Genomic DNA, 17,995 nt, shown 5'->3' with positions numbered 1-17,995 from the left:
TAGAAGAGGATGAATCAGAGGTTGCAAACTGGCAGCCTCTGGGCCTGATTTGGCCAGTGGATGCGTGTTGGTTGGCCAGCCCAGTATTTTGTTCATTTCCACAGTTTGAAAGCCTTGTTTGTCTTGGCTCTCCAGTTCACCACAGTTCCCACTATCCTCCATGATCTTACCACTATCCACCAGCCCCTCCCAGCCATTTCCCATATGTCCAATATCCAGCTGGTTCCTGAAGGCTCTTCAGCCTTAGCAGCCATGAGCTAAGTTATCTCTAAGGGGCTCTTATAACTAATGTGCTATTATGTCTCCACATGTCAGCCTCTAATATCACCAAGGGGCAGGCAGAGAGGACCTTGGGGGGAAAGTGGGGCAGTCTGTCATGAACACAGCCACAAAGGGCAAGTGGGCAAAAGAATGAACAAGCACCATTTAAGGGAACACTTGGATGGGTTTTCTTAAAGCTGACTTGTCAGCCCCCAAATCACCACCCCCAAAGGATGTGGCCTGTTGAACAACCATGACTTTTCCTGGACCTCAATTGCTTTGATTTCTAAATTGACAATATACTTTCTTTGAAAAGTGTACAAGACTCACAGGATCATGGGCCGGGATTTGGCCATCGTTCAGCTTTGATTTCTAAAAGGGTTATTCTTTTGTGAAAAATCGAACCAAGTTTCAGTCCTTCCTGTGTGATTAGATAAGTGGTTTCAGGAAAGCATTTCATTTTGTTTCTCTTTACAAGGACAGTGTGACAGTGTGGACTTCCCCTAACAGAAAGCCCCTCCTTCTGTGTGTCTGGCCACTGACCTGCCCTGGGGACTTTCCTTCTCACACAGCACCCTGAGGCCAAGGCCTTTCCCTTTTAGGTCTCCATGTTACACCTCCTTACCTCCATTTCTCTCCCAGACACCTCCAGTATTATTTGTGCGAGGGCAGCATATATTAGGCTACAGTGCGAGGAGCAAGGATAGAAGGGCTGGTGAGGTCCTTTTTGTCGGGAAGTTACAAGTCCAGGGCCTCCTGACTTATTTGCTCATTGATTCCTGGCCAACCGTGAGACTTTTACAATGTGGCTTCTTTTCATGTCCTAGTGCTGACCTAAAACACATTCTCTTGGCCCCCTGTTTTCTGCAGTAATAAAGTCCTTTCAACTAGATCCTCTGGGACTTACCGTGGGCCGTAGGCAGGACTGATGTATCTCCCTGTGATGTCATCAGGCTTCAACATAAAACAGGCCGACCTACCCTCAGTCCTCCTAGGAGCAGGGGAAGCGGCCAGATGTCTAAGTTGTAAAGGGCTTCCTTGATAGACCACAGGCTGCGTTCCAGGTAAGAGTCCACAGGACCGCAAATTGTTAATTAGAAAGTAAATAAGGCTAGCGCTGGCTAGTGAAATGGAAAGCCAGATATCTTGGACGTCAACTCACATGAAGGTAATAGACCTTTGACAAGTTGAACTTCCTCCTGGCCTACCTGAATACCTTAGGTTACACTGGCTCTCCAGTTTGTAAGTCAAACAAGACCCCTCTGGGGCAAAAGTTTGTGATTTCAGTAGGTGTGAATGGACGAATTGAATTATAAATGGTTCATTTAGGGCAGAAAAGAAAGCTAGTTGATGTTAGAGAACTGGAGGAGAGAGACAAGTTGTTTTCTCCTTAAATATACTCTTTTCTTTGAATTTTCCGTCAGAATCTCCGTTTCTGCTTTAGTTTAAAAGTATATTGGCTTTCTACCTGAAGGAGAATACACTTGAATTTATCTAGACAATATCTTTTGGTTTACCGATTGCCTTCCCTCTCGTTAGCCTTTTAATGTAAAAAGCACTGGACAAGGAATTAGAAGGACGACGTTCTTGACCCGGCCCAACGGTTAACTTTGTGTGTCTCTTTTTTAACCTCTTTGAGCTTCAGTCTCTTCTGTAAAGTGAGGAGAGTGAATTAAATGAACCATAAGTCTCTTCTAGTAGATTTTATGAAATATTAATTGCCATTGGACTAGGGCAATCCCAGTTTATTGAATAATAAAAAACAATCACTGGAATTATACACATTTATATGAAACTAGCAAAGAGTGTAAATAGGCTTTGTGTATTATGAAGGGACCTCAGGGATCACCTAGTCCAGTGATTCCCAACGTTTAGTCATTCGTGTCTCATCTTCATGATTTGTGTCATATTTGTGTATTACCAACACTAGTAATTATTTAATGTTGTTTTCTCTATTGACTTGGGTCTTTTTGTTTGTTTGTTTGTTTTTGGCTGCACCACGCAGCTCGTGGGATCTTAGTTCCCTGACCAGAGATTGAACCCGGGTCCGGTAGTGAAAGTGTTGAGTCCTAACCACTGGACCACCAGGGCACTCCCTGACTCGGTTTTTAAAAGTCTTAAAAATGTCTGCCTTAGTTTCACTGTAAGCAATAATGTCCATGAAGTCACAGATTTGATGTGACAGCTATGTCTCTAATACACATTACATTTTTAAAGTTTTCAATTTCTTGCTACCTAAAATCAACTTGTCGGCTTATGCTTAGGGAGTACATATCATACTTTAGAGAACACTACTCTGGTTCCTCATTCAGATGTGGAAACTAAAGTTTGGAGAGATTAAATAACTTTGTTTCTTATTGCAAAGTAGGTTGCCATGTAGGCATGAGGAGAGGCTACTTCCCCCATGTCACAGTCAGAGATCCAGCATGGCTAAAACCCAGGTCTTATGGAAGCAACCTAAGTGTCCATCAACAGAAGAATGGATAAAGAAGATGTGGCACATATATACAATGGAATGTTACTCAGCCATAAGAAGAAACGAAATTGAGTTATTTGTAGTGAGGTGGATGGACCTAGAGTCTGTCATACAGAGTGAAGTAAGTCAGAAAGAGGAAAACAAATACCGTATGCTAACACATATATATGGAATCTAAAAAAGAAAAAATCATTCTAAAGGACCCAGGGGCAGCACAGGGGTAAAGACATAAAGACGCAGATGTAGAGAATGGACTTGAGGACACGGGGAGGGGGAAGGGTAAGCTGGGACGAAGTGAGAGAGTGGCATGGACTTATATACACTACCAAATGTAAAATAGCTAGCTAGTGGGAAGCAGTCACATGGCACAGGGAGACCAGCTCGGCGCTTTGTGTCCACCTAGAGGGGTGGGATAGGGAGGGTGGGAGGGAGACGCAAGAGGGAGGAGATATGGGGATGTATGTATACATATAGCTGATTCACTTTGTTATAAAGCAGAAACTAACAAACACACCATTGTAAAGCAATTATACTCCAATAAAGATGTTTAAAATAAATAAATAAACCCCAGGTTTTCTTACTCCTAGACCAGGTCTCTTTCCATCACACCATGCTGCTTCCACAGTTGCCATTATGATCTGAATATCCATATTCTTTAACAGAGATGGGACTATAATCAAGATCTTTCTTAAATCTAGTAAATTATAATAATAATAAATAAATCTTTATGGATTTGGGTGAGTCGTTTAATCTCTGTGTTTGAGTGTCCTTATTTGTCTAAAAGCAGTAATAATTCCAGTTCTGCCTCCTGCTGTGTGGGGAGAAAGGTAGCAGCTACCATTGACCAAGCACTTCCTAGGCCCTTGGCTAAGTTACTTTGCTTCATTCTCGCACCACCACTATGAAGCGATGGGGCCAGATGGTTTCTCAGGAGCCTCTCTGCTCTGAAATGTTATTCTTCTAACAAACAGGATGAACTCAGTTTTGCTTACCCAAAGGAATATGCATGTAAGGAGCGTGAATATTCTTTTAGGGAAATCAGATATTCTAGATAATCCCACTGGGTAAAGTAAACCGAAATCAAAAATGTTTATCAAGTAGGAAAGACGATGCTTTTGGTTTTCCTATCAGATGTTTGTGTCCTATATAATGAGTTTCCTCTAGGTAGACTCATCAGGTGAGCATCTTGATCTGTTAGCCTAAGCTTAGGAGTTGAATTCTGTCAGCTCCAGCTGCCTACTGTCTATAAGATATGCATATCTCCCTGCCCTGACGACATCACAGAGCTGCTTTGAGCACAAATGAGGTCGTGGCTGTGCAATGCTGTGAGAAAGCTAAAGTGTCCCACTGCGCTGAGAAACTTTTGCCACAGGGACCTGTTCCTTACCAGGGGTGGGGGGCGGATACTGCTTCCTTTTTTCATTCAATGTCAAAGTAGGTAACATTGGATAGGGGGAACTTCCACGTAGCTTATCCTAGCCCCGGACACTGTCCAGTTCTCATTTCTGTCATTTTCTGTCCTAGATTTACTATTCTGAAGGTGGACAAGCTACAGCCATCGGGCAATTTAAAGATCGCATTGTAGGGTCCAATGCTCCAGGTAACGCATCCATCACTATTTCGCATATGCAACCAGCAGATAGTGGCATCTACGTCTGCGATGTTAACAACCCCCCTGACTTTTCCGGCAAAAATCAAGGCACCCTCAACGTCAGTGTGTTAGGTATGGACAATTTTTTCTGCTTTTTCTCTTCTTGCAGCAACTTAGGAATTGAATGAGCTAGGGCAGTGAGTTATTGGTACCAATTAAGCCCCAGGGTAAATATCCTCCCTGCTCCTTTTATTATCGGGAAAATAAAGACACACCACAAACCCAACCCACAGAGTAACACTGAGAAATCACTCATAAAACATGTTGAAACAATTGTCAAACCAAAAGGGCTGCCAACATGACAGATAGCAATAGATGACCATTTCCTGGATCCCTATCTCTGAAGGATACGATGAGAACAGATGGGAAAATGCACAGTCCCACTATATGACCACTAGCAACTCTTTCCGAGGGAACCTCCAATTAGGGCCAGTCCTACCTGGGGGAAACAGCTGTCAAGTTGTGTCTGAGCTTGCTGCCCAGGTGATGCCTAAAAAGAACCAGCTATTTACTGTGAGGCTTGCTACTGCATCTACCCACCTGGAAAAGAAGAAAAGGTAATCAAGAGCTGATTTCTAGGAACGGGATGACTCTATCATGTTTTTATTTTGCTGTACCCTGTGCTAGGCTTTGGGGTAAAGGGGATGACAAGAGAAGTATACACAAGCCCTTTCCTGGGAGAGTTGATGTTCCAGTGTGGAATAGATGCTAGCACATCAGGCTGGGAGTCAGAAGACCTAGGTTCTAGCTCTTACTCTGCTACTCAGTGGCCTCAGACAAGTCAGTCCACCTTTCTCTGGCCATTTTGAGATGGGGTTGAAATTCCTGCCCTGTCATATTATCGTTATGAGAATCAAATGATATGCTGGAGATTCAGTGTTCATAGAATTTGAGGGATTAGTCCTCTAATGTTTTTCTGTTACTCCCTGGCTCTGGGTTGTCCTTCTGACCAGAAACAACCTAAAGAAGCCAAGCCTCTTTTTCTCTGAGCTTGGAAATAGCCCTGAGGTAACGTTAGGGTGGTTAATATTCTTAAAGTTCAGAGAGTCCCCAATCAACTTCCATAAGAAGTTGAGGGTCATTTCCTCTCTAAGTTTTTTTTTCCCATGCATCTTTGGGTCAGTTGTTCTTGCAATGACTGTGCCATGACTTTTCCTTAAGCATCCAGTATCCAGGCAAGATAAGAGACAGAAGGCTCTGTGGATTTCTTTGTTTGGGAACTCTCAAAATCCTATTTTTATTAATTAGGCTAAGAACAAAGGCATTCCACAAATTTATGCTTTCTGGAAATTTTGAGGCTGATATTTCCTCTAAAATTTGCAGAGGCTGCTTGCAGTTCTCAAATTCTTTGCACATGAGTGCCTGTTCTGCTTGCCCTTACTGAGGGGTGGGGCATGGTAGCGGCAAGTGTGTAAGGGAGACCAACTGAGGAGAAAAGTATTGATATTTCCTTAAATATTGCTCTTCCTAGCAATGCATCTTTCGGAGACTTTTCATAACCCAGTGGTAGACATAGATCCCATGCATTCACTCATTCGTGCATAAATTCATTCGGCAAACCCTGAACACATGTTCAGTTACCATGGTAGGCAATGGAGACGGAAAGATGTCAGAGTTCAGCTCCCAGCCCTCCTAAACTTCAAAGTCTAGTGGGGGAGGCAGATATATAACATAAGCTTACAGTGGAGGGAGGAGAGGAGAGCTGGGAGATCACAGGGGAAAGGGCATAAAGCCGTGCAGGGGGAACTGGAGAAGGCTTCCTGGAGAAAGTGACTTCTGCATTGAATGTTGAAGGATATGCAAGAGCGTGTCAGGCAGAAGAGGGGCTGAGGTGGCAGGGCACGATTTAGGTGAAGGAGACAGCAATGCACAAAGGCCCAGGTGGTTTGGACGACCATTCAATTGAGAGACTTCCATTAGGTATGATAGCCTTAGAAAATGAATCTCTGAAAAGTACCCAACAGAAGTTTGAATAATTATTTTGTATGCATTTGGAAGGAGCATCATCTTCCTTCTGCAATTTGGCACATAAAAAGAAAATGATGAATTTAGAGAAGGTTTGAGAACACACTGAAGCATTTTCATTAATTTTCTGAGGTGAGCCTCTTCTTCCCATCCCAATTCTGTAGAAAGCAATAAAGCTAAATGGTAGATCAGTGGCTTTGCCAGTAAAACATCCAAGTTCTGTCGGGGACTTTAACTGGATGAAATGTCAATTCAATACTGAATCAGTAGTCTTAGAAAATATATGGGTTTGGGATGTGGTTCAAAGTGATTTACTAAGTGTTTGGTTAATAAAAAATAAAGAAAAATGTGTTCAGCAAAATTAAAAAATGCCTATCTGGGTTTGATTCTGGGCTCAAGAAATGAATGCAAGTAATTCCAGGGTTTTGTCCATAATTAGTTCAAGCCCTGGGGTCTGGCTTCGTGATGAAGCACCCCCATTTAATTTTCGGTTCAGATTTTCTATTCCACTTATAGTGGAATAAAATCACCATGTTTTTAAAAAAGGCAATATCTAAATCTAGTGATAGGTGCACTGGATTTCTGGTTAAATAGCCTAGTCTATTTAGGGTAGGCAAATCCAAGGAGTTATCTCCATCTGAGGAAATCAACAGTAAGAAAGAATAAAGAGGGACTTCCCTGGTGGCACAGTGGTTAAGAATTTGCCTGCCAATGCAGGGGACATGGGTTCGATCCCTGGTCCAGGAAGATCCCACATGCTGAGGAGCAACTAAGCCCATGTGCCATAACTACAGGGCCTGCACTCTAGAGCCCGTGAGCCACAACTACTGAAGTCCGTGTGCCTAGAGCCCACGCTCCGCAACAAGAGAAGCCACCACAGTGAAAAGCCCATGCATCACGATGCAGAGTAGCCCCTGCTTGCTGCAACTAGAGAAAGCCTGCGCGCGGCAATGAAAACCCCATGCAGCCAAAAATAAATAAATAAATTTATTTAAAAAAAGAAAGAATAAAGAGCTAAACAGAAAAAGACTTCTTTTAATTAAAAGACACCTGTTTAAAAGAAGGGATGGCACAACAGACAATTGGCTTAAGAAGGTATGGTACATACACACGATGGAATATTACTAAGCCATAAAAAAGAATGGAATACTGCTGTGCAGAATGGACAGACCTAGAGAATATTATACTTAGTGAAATAAGTCCAACAGAGAAAGACAAATACTGGATATCATTTATACGTGGAATCTAAAAAATAATACAAATGAATGTATATGCAGAACAGACTCACAGACATAGAAAACAAACTAGTGGCTATCAGAGGGAAGAGGGAAGGGGGAGGGACAGATTAGGGGTGTGGGATTAACAGATACAAGCTATTATATATATAATAGATAAGCAACAAGGATATACTGTAGAGCACAGGGACTTATACCCATTATCATAACCTATAATGGAGCATAATCTGCAAAAATACTGAACTGCTGTGCTGTACATCTGAAACTATAACAGAAAATCACAAATCAAGTACACTTCAATTAAAAGACAAGAAGGGATTGTGAAATTTTCAAAGAACTATAGCTATATCCATCTGTTTTCCTGCTCACATGTACAGTGGGTTAGAGTCTGAGATTGGAAGATTATCAGTGGCAAGGTCGGAAATGTGGCAGCAGGAGTTCATTCCTGCCTGTGGCCAACAGCAATTCCACGTGTATGATACTATATACATTATTTTATTTATATAAATACAATATATTTGGATTAGCTGGAGGCCAGGTAATCTCTTGTTCACATTTTACAGATGAATCAACTGAGGTTTGGCTATGTTAGGTTACTTGCCTAAATACATCTAGGGTAAAGTTGTGGAGCAGTGTTCGGTGTGGATCCAGAGCTGTGCTCTTAACTGCTGCCTCCCAAGTAAGAGCCAGAGAGCTGGGCATCCTGGAGCATTTAGGGTCTAACTAGCCTAAGGCAGAGAATCTATGCCTTTGGAGTGTTTTATATCCAAATTAAGGAAGGTGAATTGGAAAGTATCGATTCAGATCCTTGTCTATAAGTCAGACTGAGGATAGAATAAGCTGTGAGCAGTAAGATAAGTGAGGAGAATCAGATTCTCAGCTTCCCACAGGAGTTCCCCATACGCAGATGAAACTCAGTATATCCCAAACTGACCTCATCATCGCCCCTTCCTCCTCCTCACTACTTCCCCGAAAACCTGCTACTCACCCTAACCCTAACCCTCACCCTCACCCTAACCCTAACCCTGTATTTATCTCAGGGGATGGCAAGATCATGTACCCAGCTGTCAAATCAGGAACCTGGGAGTAATCACTGAGCCCACCCTCTTCCTCATGCCACAGATCCAGCTGGTCCTCAAGCCCTCTCGACTTCTTAATACGGCTTGAATCTGTCTCCTCCTGTCCCTTGGCTCAGGAAGCCCTGGAGTCAGAGCAATTCATCTAAAACGTTAGAATGATCATCATCCCTCCCCTGCTTAAATTCCTTCTGTGGTCCTGCTGCTCTCAGTATAAAATACATGAAACACGAAGCCCCCTAATCTATGGCCTCACTGCTCTCTAGCCTAATCTCTTACCACTCCCCCACCCTACTTCAGAACTGTGTCAGAGTCACTTTTGAATTTCTGGTGCCTAGTCCAGTGCTGGGCACACAGAAGGCACTCAAGTAAGAGCTTGTGGCATGAAGGATGAATCAAGATTTCAGTGCCCTGTAGCACACCCCTCCCCCGCAATGGGTTTCCCCTCTCGATGAGGGACACGGGCAAATTCAAACCCTCTATTTTGTGTCACCCCCAGAAGAATAAATGCCAAAAAATGACTCACAAAGGAAAAATATGGCATTAATAAAACGTTTTAAAAAGAATAAGTAACCAGTTATCTCAAAGTATTTAAGGGTTCTGTTTTCCTTTAAGACTGTGCTTCCAAAGTATAAACTATGTTCCTAGTTGTTTTTTAATAAAGGCATATTTTAACACACAATGCAGAAATTCATGGTTATGAATCTGGGGAGCAGGCAGATAGAATGGATGCTATTAGAATATTAATGGCCCAGTGACAGAAGGTTTTTGTACCTGAAGTGCTCTACTCCCACCTGGTGGTACAGCTAGAAAACTGTCAAAATAAGTTTCTAAAGATTAAAAAATAAGTATACATACTCTACAAAATGAACGCGAGGAAGTGACTAAAATTGGTACAGACTGCCATTCATCATGCAGGATTTTTTACTCTTTGTCATTGCCTTACAGTCAAACCTTCTAAGCCCTTTTGCAGCATCCAAGGAATACCAGAAACTGGTCATCCTATATCTCTTACTTGCCTCTCTGTGCTTGGAACACCTTCCCCGGTGTACTACTGGTATAAACTTGAAGGAAGAGACATCGTCCCAGTGAAAGAAACCTTCAGTGAGTATAGCCCTCTGCTGCCCCTGGCAAGGCCTGGTGTGTGGGCTTGGTCGACAGCATGTGTGTGTGACTGGATGATTGTCCTTAGAGCACAATCTTCGAGTTTTCTGGGAGGAGAATGTACAAAGAATGTCAATCTCTCATCAAGATGGCTGTCCTCTGGTCTTCTCCCCAACTTCTAGAAACCAAGACCATTTTTGGCTCACAGGTGGTGGGTATGGAGAAAATAGGCATCGTCCCAGATGGGAGTCTCCAGGGGTCTAGTTGGACCCTGGACATCTCAAGAAAGAGAGGCCAATGTGAGGAAGTGGGTGGGCATTGAATGATCTGCTACATTCACATGATCTCTACCCACATAAGAGATTTCAAAATGCTATTTCCTGGTTTTGACAGACCCAGCCACCGGGATTTTGTTTATTGGAAATCTGACCAATTTTGTACAAGGTTATTACCTGTGCACCGCTATCAACAACCTTGGCAATAGTTCCTGTGAAATTGACCTAACTTCTTCACGTGAGTTGATCATATAACTTTAACAGTTTCTCCTTAAGTCAAGTATGCCAATCAAGTAAATTAATTAGAATCCCTGGTTAGTCCTTGCTGACTGGAGACTTTGGTGCTTTATTTATAGGTTGACATGGTGGATGGCCATCCTAATATCTAATGCTTACATAATACTTAATATATGCCACATGCTGCTTCAAACTGTTTACAAAAATTAATTTGCTTAACCCTCACAAAATCTCCAGAAAGTAAAACAACAGCCTCATTCATAGTACGAGGCTGAATTTTCTTTGTGATGCTGTTGGTAGATCCAGGTGAAGCTATAGCAATCTGTGTCAAACATGGAGCTCACAAACTTTCCAGTTATTCACTAATTTGCTGAAATCTGCCTCTAATAATAATAGTAGTAACGACACTTGCACCTACATTCAGAGTGGCTAATATTGCGGAGCACAAAATATGTGCCGGACGCTTGGCCGCGTGCCGTGAGCATTATCCCACTCAGTCCTACAATCACCCCGTCTAGGAGGCAGAATATACTGTTAAGCTTCACTTTACTGAAAAGGAAACTAAAGCTCAGGGAGGTAAGTGACTTGCTCAGGGTCATTCAGTTTGTAACTGGCAGAGTCACAATGCCTCTAAACCTCAACCTTCCAGTTCAAACGTGCCTAGTTACTAAGCATAGACTTGAGGGCCTGAGATTGTCAAATTGGGCCAGTTAGGGGGCAAGTTCTCACAAGGGATATCTTGCTACACCTCTCAAGGATCACTTCATTACATTTCAGATCCTGTCATTTATTCATTTTTTCAAACTTCCTTTGAATCTGTGATTTTAATATATACCATATCCAGGGGGGCCCATTTCCATTGGATTATTATTATTCTCCTATGAAGCTGGGCTTTCTTCCTTTTATTTGTCCGGAATCAGATATTTTCCAACTCCATCATTTTCGTATCACTTTCAGCTCTATTTTACGTTTGGTAGTGTATGTATATGTCCATGCCACTCTCTCAGTTTGTCCCAGCTTACCCTTCCCCCTCCCCATATGCTCAGGTCCATTCTCTACATCTGCGTCTTTATTCCTGTCCTGCCCCTAGGTTCTTCAGAACCTGTTTTGTTTTTTTTTTTTTTAGATTCCATATATATGTGTTAGCATACGGTATTTGTTGTTCTCTTTCTGACTTACTTCACTCTGTATGACAGACTCTAGGTCCATCCACCTCACTACAAATGATTCAATTTCGTTTCTTTTTATGGCTGGAAACTTCATCTCTTTGTGTGTCCTTTTTTGTGGTCCCATTCTGTCCCTGCTCCCTTGATCATTTCTGCTGTTTTTCTCCATATCTTCCCCAATCTCTTTTTGCCTTTCTAGAGGTACAGTCATATTGCAGATATAGAGACTCCTCAGATTTGTACTTGAGCCTTGCTTCCTTTTGAATCCTCTTTTCAATGATGTCTAGCATTTGGCTTCCTTCCTGCCTTCCTGCCTTCTTGACTTCCTGTCTCCCTCCTTCCCGCCATCCCTCCCTTCCTCAAAGCTTCACTGACTATCTACTGTATGTCAGGGAATGTCCTAGGCGATGGAGATTCAGACATTAATAAGATATATGTCTTACACTCAAGGAGCTCACAGATTAGCTAGAGGCACAAACACTAAAATTTGTTAAATGTTATAACAGAGGTCTGCACAGGGTCTATAGGATGCCAAAGAAGAAACAACTAATTATGCTTATAGAACCAGGGCCAGCTTTACCAACGAAGTGCTATTTGAGATGGAGCTTGCAAAGCCTGCTTCTTTATCTTTAAAATTAGGATGAGGGTAAAAGGAAGGTTGAAGGATGACAGCAGAGCAGCAGGCTTAGGAGGGCAACCAGTCGACGCTCAGGGAGGAAGGTGGAGGACTCCAGAAGGGATGTCTCCAAGGGAGGAAACAACAACAACATAAGAAACCGATAGATTAGCTGATGTGTTTGAAACTACTGAAAAGACTTTTGCTAGAAATTTTGGGGATTAGTAATAATACATTAAAAAACCCATAAATCCCCAAATGAGGCAATTACTAACCTTGGGGAAATTTTAAAAATGTTGTACAAGAAAGAGTCATACTATGTTCTGCAGCTGTGAACAATATTTACATGGTCATAATACTGCAAACATTGATTTAACGATACCTTATGTTATATTAGGAGAATATGGCGTGATGTGAGGGGAGTGGTGTAAGAGAGTTAAATCTTCAACCTCCAGAGTAGGAAGCCAATAGAAAATGACAAAATTTGGAAAAGGCAGAACATATTAGAACAAGTGTAATAGAAACATGGGGGCAAATTCCTCTTGTGGTGGGACTTAGGGATGGGAAGGAGTGGAGAAAGGAACTGCTGATTTTTTTTGTTGTTGTTAGAAGCCTAGTAGAACTGTTTGACTTTCTAAACGAGGCACATGTATTCCTTTAATCATAGAAAGTTAAAAGAATGATCAGGCAACTCAACTAGCCTTTCATCTGAGTATAAGATATTCATCCTTGCTTGAAGGGAGGCCGATGGGGATGGGCCCACCTGGAATCCAGACATGGTCTCTTGGGGACAGTACCTCAGTGCTTGAAGGTCTGGCGCTCAGCTGGATCATTTCACACTCATTAAGTTTTTCCGTAGACTGATCTAATAAACCAGATGCTTGTTTATGGAAATGGGCATATCCCTTCCCAGTGGCCAGAATGCATGAGGCCCTTTGGTGAGCATGGAATCTATGGAAGAGAAGGTTTTTAGGGAACTACTTCACCCATGCTTTGGGAAAGCCTGGTGAAATGTCCCTGCCTGTAACAGACATTTCTCTGGTGACCGGATTGCAGCTCCATCGTGTCTCTCTCACTGCCCAAGCAAATGCACGGTGAAGACTTACTTCTCCAAACCGCATTTTTTAGTTCGGGGGGGCCGTGCCACAGGATCTTAGTTCCCCGACCAGGGATCGAACCCACACCCCCGGCGGTGGAAGCACAGAGTCCTAACCACTGGACCGCCAGGGAAGTCTGAAACCGCATTTCTAAAGCGACCCCACCTCCCCCAAGTTGGCATATTCTTTTTTCTTTATGTGTGTAAATGTGAATGGGAAGGCTACATAGTCAAGCCAGTCACCTTTCTTCTCCCACTATGAGTCCAGCTGAAAGAGTTCTAGGGGTTTCCATGCTCTCAGCCTATACAAGGCACCTTCCCACTATATGAATGCCCTGGATATTCCCCACTGGTCACGAATGCACGTGGATGAGGCAGACACTATGCTCCACTTTACTAACCAGCCGCTTGTGTCCTCCAGATCCAGAAGTTGGAATCATTGTCGGGGCCATGGTGGGTACCCTAATAGGTGCTGCCATTATCTTCTCTGTGGTGTGCTTCGCGAGGAACAAGGCAAAAGCGAAGGGGAAGAAAAGGAAGAGAAATTCTAAACCCACCACAGAACTCCAGTAAGACCTTACTTTGTTGCCTTTACTTGAATAGACATTTCTCAGGCCTATCTCTTTCAGTCAGCTCTTCCTAAGCACTCCTTTTAGCATAAGATATAGAGGCATCTTTCTGCTCACCCTCACTGCTTTTATAAAAGAATGGTGATGGCTATCATGTACTGAGCGCTGTGTGCCAGACTCTGTGCTAAGCATTTTATGTGTATCAACTCATTTAACTGCCACGACAATCCTTTTAGGGTTAAGAAAATGTTTTAATATATTAATATACTTGTCCTTCTACCAAGAGTGATAAAATGTAATTTTTAATGTTTATTTTATGGAACAAGGGGCCCATGGAAGCAAAAGTGCTGAGGGCCCAGGCTCTTGACCACTTTGTTATTTCTTATCAAATGTTATTTCTTATCCATTTCTGTGCTTCCACAACCAAGTGCCAAGCATTGTGCTAGATGGAGTGGGTGCTAGATATGCACCAGAGCCATGAATTTGGCCAAAGACCTTATTAGAACTTTAGGCCCTTTCAACCTCATAAGTTTTCTCACCTCTTAAACACTGGTTTGTCTTTCTTGAACTCTCATTGTATTGTTGAGACCTAACCTTTCTGCACCCCAAATGGAGACCCGTGGTCTGACAGTAAGTCAGACTATCAGAAATCACAGAGGTCCTGAACAGTTCGGGACCTATGGTCACTGAGGCTACAGAGCCTATGGCTCCATGTGAGATGTCAAACCCTAACTTGTTCTTCCCTGGGCCTTCTTCCTGCAGACCAATGACAAAAGTAAACCAAAGTGCAGAGTGTGAGACAATACCAGATGAAGATGTCATCCAAATAGAAGCAACTCTGCCATCTGCCATCCGTGAGGCTGAGCCTAATACCACCCTGGGGCCAGATCACAAGCCTCTCCCCAAGCCTGAGCCTGCCTTGCAGCCCGCCCTGGAGCTGGCCTCAGGGCCTGAGCTTGCCCCAGCGCCTGAGCTTGAGATCAAGCTGGAGCCACAGCAGGAACCGGAGCCCTCGATTGTAGTTGAGCCCTTCTGTGATAAGGGAGAGGGGGTGATTAAGACATAGGCCCGTGGCCTGAGTAGCGTTCATCACTAAGGAACCCATTACTGGCGTTTGGAATTCAGCTGACCTAACTAACCCACCACCTCCCTCCATTCTGACCAACCCTCTTCTAACAAGGTGCTCCTACCATCAATCCAAAACAGACAGGTCAAGATAACTACTAAATAAATGCAAGGGTTCCTGCATTACCAGTATAGAGTACTTACAATTTGACTAACATGTAAACACAACTAATTAAATGACAAATGATTTTGAACTCAGTTGAAGGTGTTTTACAACATGTGTGTCTTATTTCAGACAATCTTACTTCTCTATTTTTAGCTACTCTTTGAGATTCCACATGCACACATGACAAGGTGGCATTAACTGGATTCAATATTATTTCTAGGATTTGTTGTTGACAGAGCTTCCCTATTCATTTTCACATTGACCACTAAGAAAAGAATTCACCAGCATTATCTCATAGATTGGAAAAAAATTCCTTACAATTCCAGAGGGAAATAAAGGGTACATATTAATTGGTACATAGCATTTAAAACTAGGTCTTAAAATTAATGCTTCATTTATCATATTAGATTTCCCAGAGAACCACCGGCTATCCAATATCTGAGCACAGCAAAATTTTAAAATAACCCAATTTTTAAATGCAAAATAACGTACAGGCAAACAATTCCAAATACACTTTTCCTTCAATGAATACAAAATATTGATACTACAGGTGATGTACAATTTAGCTTTGCATGAGCTATTATGTTGTCACACTGTCTGATGCTATCTACTTTGGAAGGGCCAGACTAGGAAACTGTTCTAAATGAACACTTAAGATCTATTTTGGATAATCGGAACTAATTAATCTATTTTACTGTTGGGATATTTCACATTAATAAAGAGATATCAATCTTGTATACATGCTTAATATTAACTAAAATGCATTGATATCACCTCTTCACCTGTTGAAAATCTTTTCTATTGATCATTTTTTACCCACATCTCACTTTGAAGAAATTTACCGGTAGACTTTTTCATCTGTGTAATCAATCAGATTTTAAATCTTATTTTAAGGTTCAATAAGTAATACTCAATAAAAATATTATTTTAATGATCCTAAGGTAAATCTTTTATAAATAATTTTATTGATATATACATTATGTACAATAAACTGCACCTATTTCAAGTGTAAAATTTGATGAGTTTTGACAGATGTATACACCCATGAAACCACCGTGATAATCTAAATGGAGCATTTCCATCATCCCAAAGTGTTTCCTGTGTCCCTTTGTGCAATCCCACCATCACCCTGGACCCAGGTAACCACTGATTTGTTTTCCATCCTTAGAGAGTAGCTTTGCCTTTTCTTGACCTTCATATAAATAGGACCATACAGTATGCACTTTTTTGTGTCTGACTTCCTTCTAAGTGAAGTCTTTTAAAAAAATTTTTTTAATTTATTTTATTTTTGGCTGTGTTGGGTCTCTTGCTGTGCGCGGGCTTTCTCTAGTTGCGGTGAGCCGGGGCTACTCTTCGTTGCAGTGTGCGGGCTTCTCATTGTTGTGGCTTCTCTTGTTGCGGAGCACGGGCTCTAGGCGCGCAGGCTTCAGTAGTTGTAGCATGTGGGCTCAGTAGTTGTGGCTCGCAGGCTCTAGACTGCAGGCTCAGTAGTTGTGGTGCACATGCTTAGTTGCTCCACGGCATGTGGGATCTTCCCGGACCAGGGATCGAACCCGTGTGCCCTGCATCGGCAGGCGGATTCTTAACCACTGCACCACCAGGGAAGTCCCTAAGAGGGGACTCTTGAAGACAGATAATTCTTTAATCCAAAGATAATAAAAATGGTGGAATTTCAAGCATTGGAACAATCCAGAGGGGAGATATTCCTGAAGAAAGAAGCTTTCTCAGCCCCTCTCAAATCAAACCATGTGGGTTACCATCTAACTACTCCACCTACTTATAAGGCCACTCTGGGTCAGTGCAACTTTTATCCCAGTCTCCTTAATCTTCTATTAGTACATCCATAATATACCATATATTTATGTTTGTGATGAATCCTGAGACTGTATAAAATACAGAATCGTAACAAAATTGTGTTCACTAAATTTTACTTGGGCAGGAAAATGGACTCCTATGTACAAGAGATTTCCAATAAGGGAACAAAAGAAAGTTTTTTTTTTCCTGCTTATTCATCAGTGGATCAGAAGATAAGTAATGGAATAGGTCATTACCCAAATATTCTGATAGCTTAAGCTTCGACCAAATTGTTTCAGCTTAATTCTCACTCAGATAAGGTACTACCTGATTTATTTTGCTACAGGTAGTTAAAAGTTAAGTGGGTAGTGTAAGGCCAACTGGCCCGAGGCAGGGGAACACAATCAGATTCACAGGTTGCATCAGAACAAAATTCTCCGGACCACCCAGTTCCAGAAACTGCCCTGGAGACATTCCGGACCACCCAGTTCCAGGAACTGACCTGGGGACTTTGAACCCGGCCCAGCCTTCCCGCCTTTCGAGGGGCGGGACGAACGGTCCCCCAGGATACCCGAAAAGACCACCAAATAAGGAATACCCTGCACCCTCCCAGATTCACCACACCCCTTTCCCTTCTTCCCCTATAAAATCTTGCCCAACCCTCGCCCGGGCGCGACTCCTCTGGCCCCCTTTCTCTCGGACCAGTGAACCTCGCCCGGGAGCGCTCCCTAATAAAGCTCACTTGAAGCTTTCCTCTGTTTTGTGGTGCCGTTTGTTAAGATCCGACCTTACATTTGGCGCCGAAACCCGGGAGGGGTACCAAGCCCCGCGGGTTACCGCGCGGGCCGCTCCTCCCCTCCCCCGGGAGACAACCAGGGAACCTCTACTCATTTCTAAGACGCCCCTGGGGTGTCTCCTAGCCAATTTTACAGCCCTTGGTTTCTCCCAAGATCTCCGTCGCCGACGGCTTGTTTCTCTCCCGAATCTCTCGCCTCTCCCCCCTCCAGAGCTCCTCTCCAACCTCCACCCTACCCTGAGGCGGTCCCTCCTCCTCCCCCCAACCCTCGACGGTTTCTCCTCCCACGCCCCTTGTTTCGCCAATCAGTGCACACACACGCTCTCACGACTCCCAAGATTCAAATCTCCTCTGCCCTCTGAGGGAGGTGGCAGGAGCGCAAGGATTAGTTAGAGGTCACGTTCCCTTTTCTCTCCAAGATCTCTCTCAAATAGAAAAGCGATTAGG

General features: G+C 43.0%; 1 protein-coding gene across 1 annotated transcript in view; it reads left to right on the top strand.

Moving 5' to 3' along the window:
• Window positions 1–15,968, top strand: part of VSIG1 (V-set and immunoglobulin domain containing 1) — a 31,565-nt gene extending 15,597 nt beyond the window's left edge. The window contains exons 3-7 of the mRNA XM_024748602.1: window positions 4,262–4,460; window positions 9,613–9,768; window positions 10,162–10,281; window positions 13,580–13,727; window positions 14,490–15,968. Coding sequence (XP_024604370.1) covers window positions 4,262–4,460; window positions 9,613–9,768; window positions 10,162–10,281; window positions 13,580–13,727; window positions 14,490–14,793 — 927 coding nt within the window. The 3' untranslated portion in view covers window positions 14,794–15,968. The remainder of the gene's footprint in view (window positions 1–4,261; window positions 4,461–9,612; window positions 9,769–10,161; window positions 10,282–13,579; window positions 13,728–14,489) is intronic.
• The last annotated feature ends 2,027 nt before the right edge of the window (window positions 15,969–17,995 follow it).

This window comes from Neophocaena asiaeorientalis, unplaced genomic scaffold (genome assembly GCF_003031525.2).
Source record: "Neophocaena asiaeorientalis asiaeorientalis breed wild unplaced genomic scaffold, Neophocaena_asiaeorientalis_V1.1 scaffold41, whole genome shotgun sequence".
Classification (NCBI taxonomy): domain Eukaryota; kingdom Metazoa; phylum Chordata; class Mammalia; order Artiodactyla; family Phocoenidae; genus Neophocaena; species Neophocaena asiaeorientalis.
Note: the sequence above shows the minus strand (reverse complement) of the source record. Positions and strands in the feature narration are given on the sequence as shown.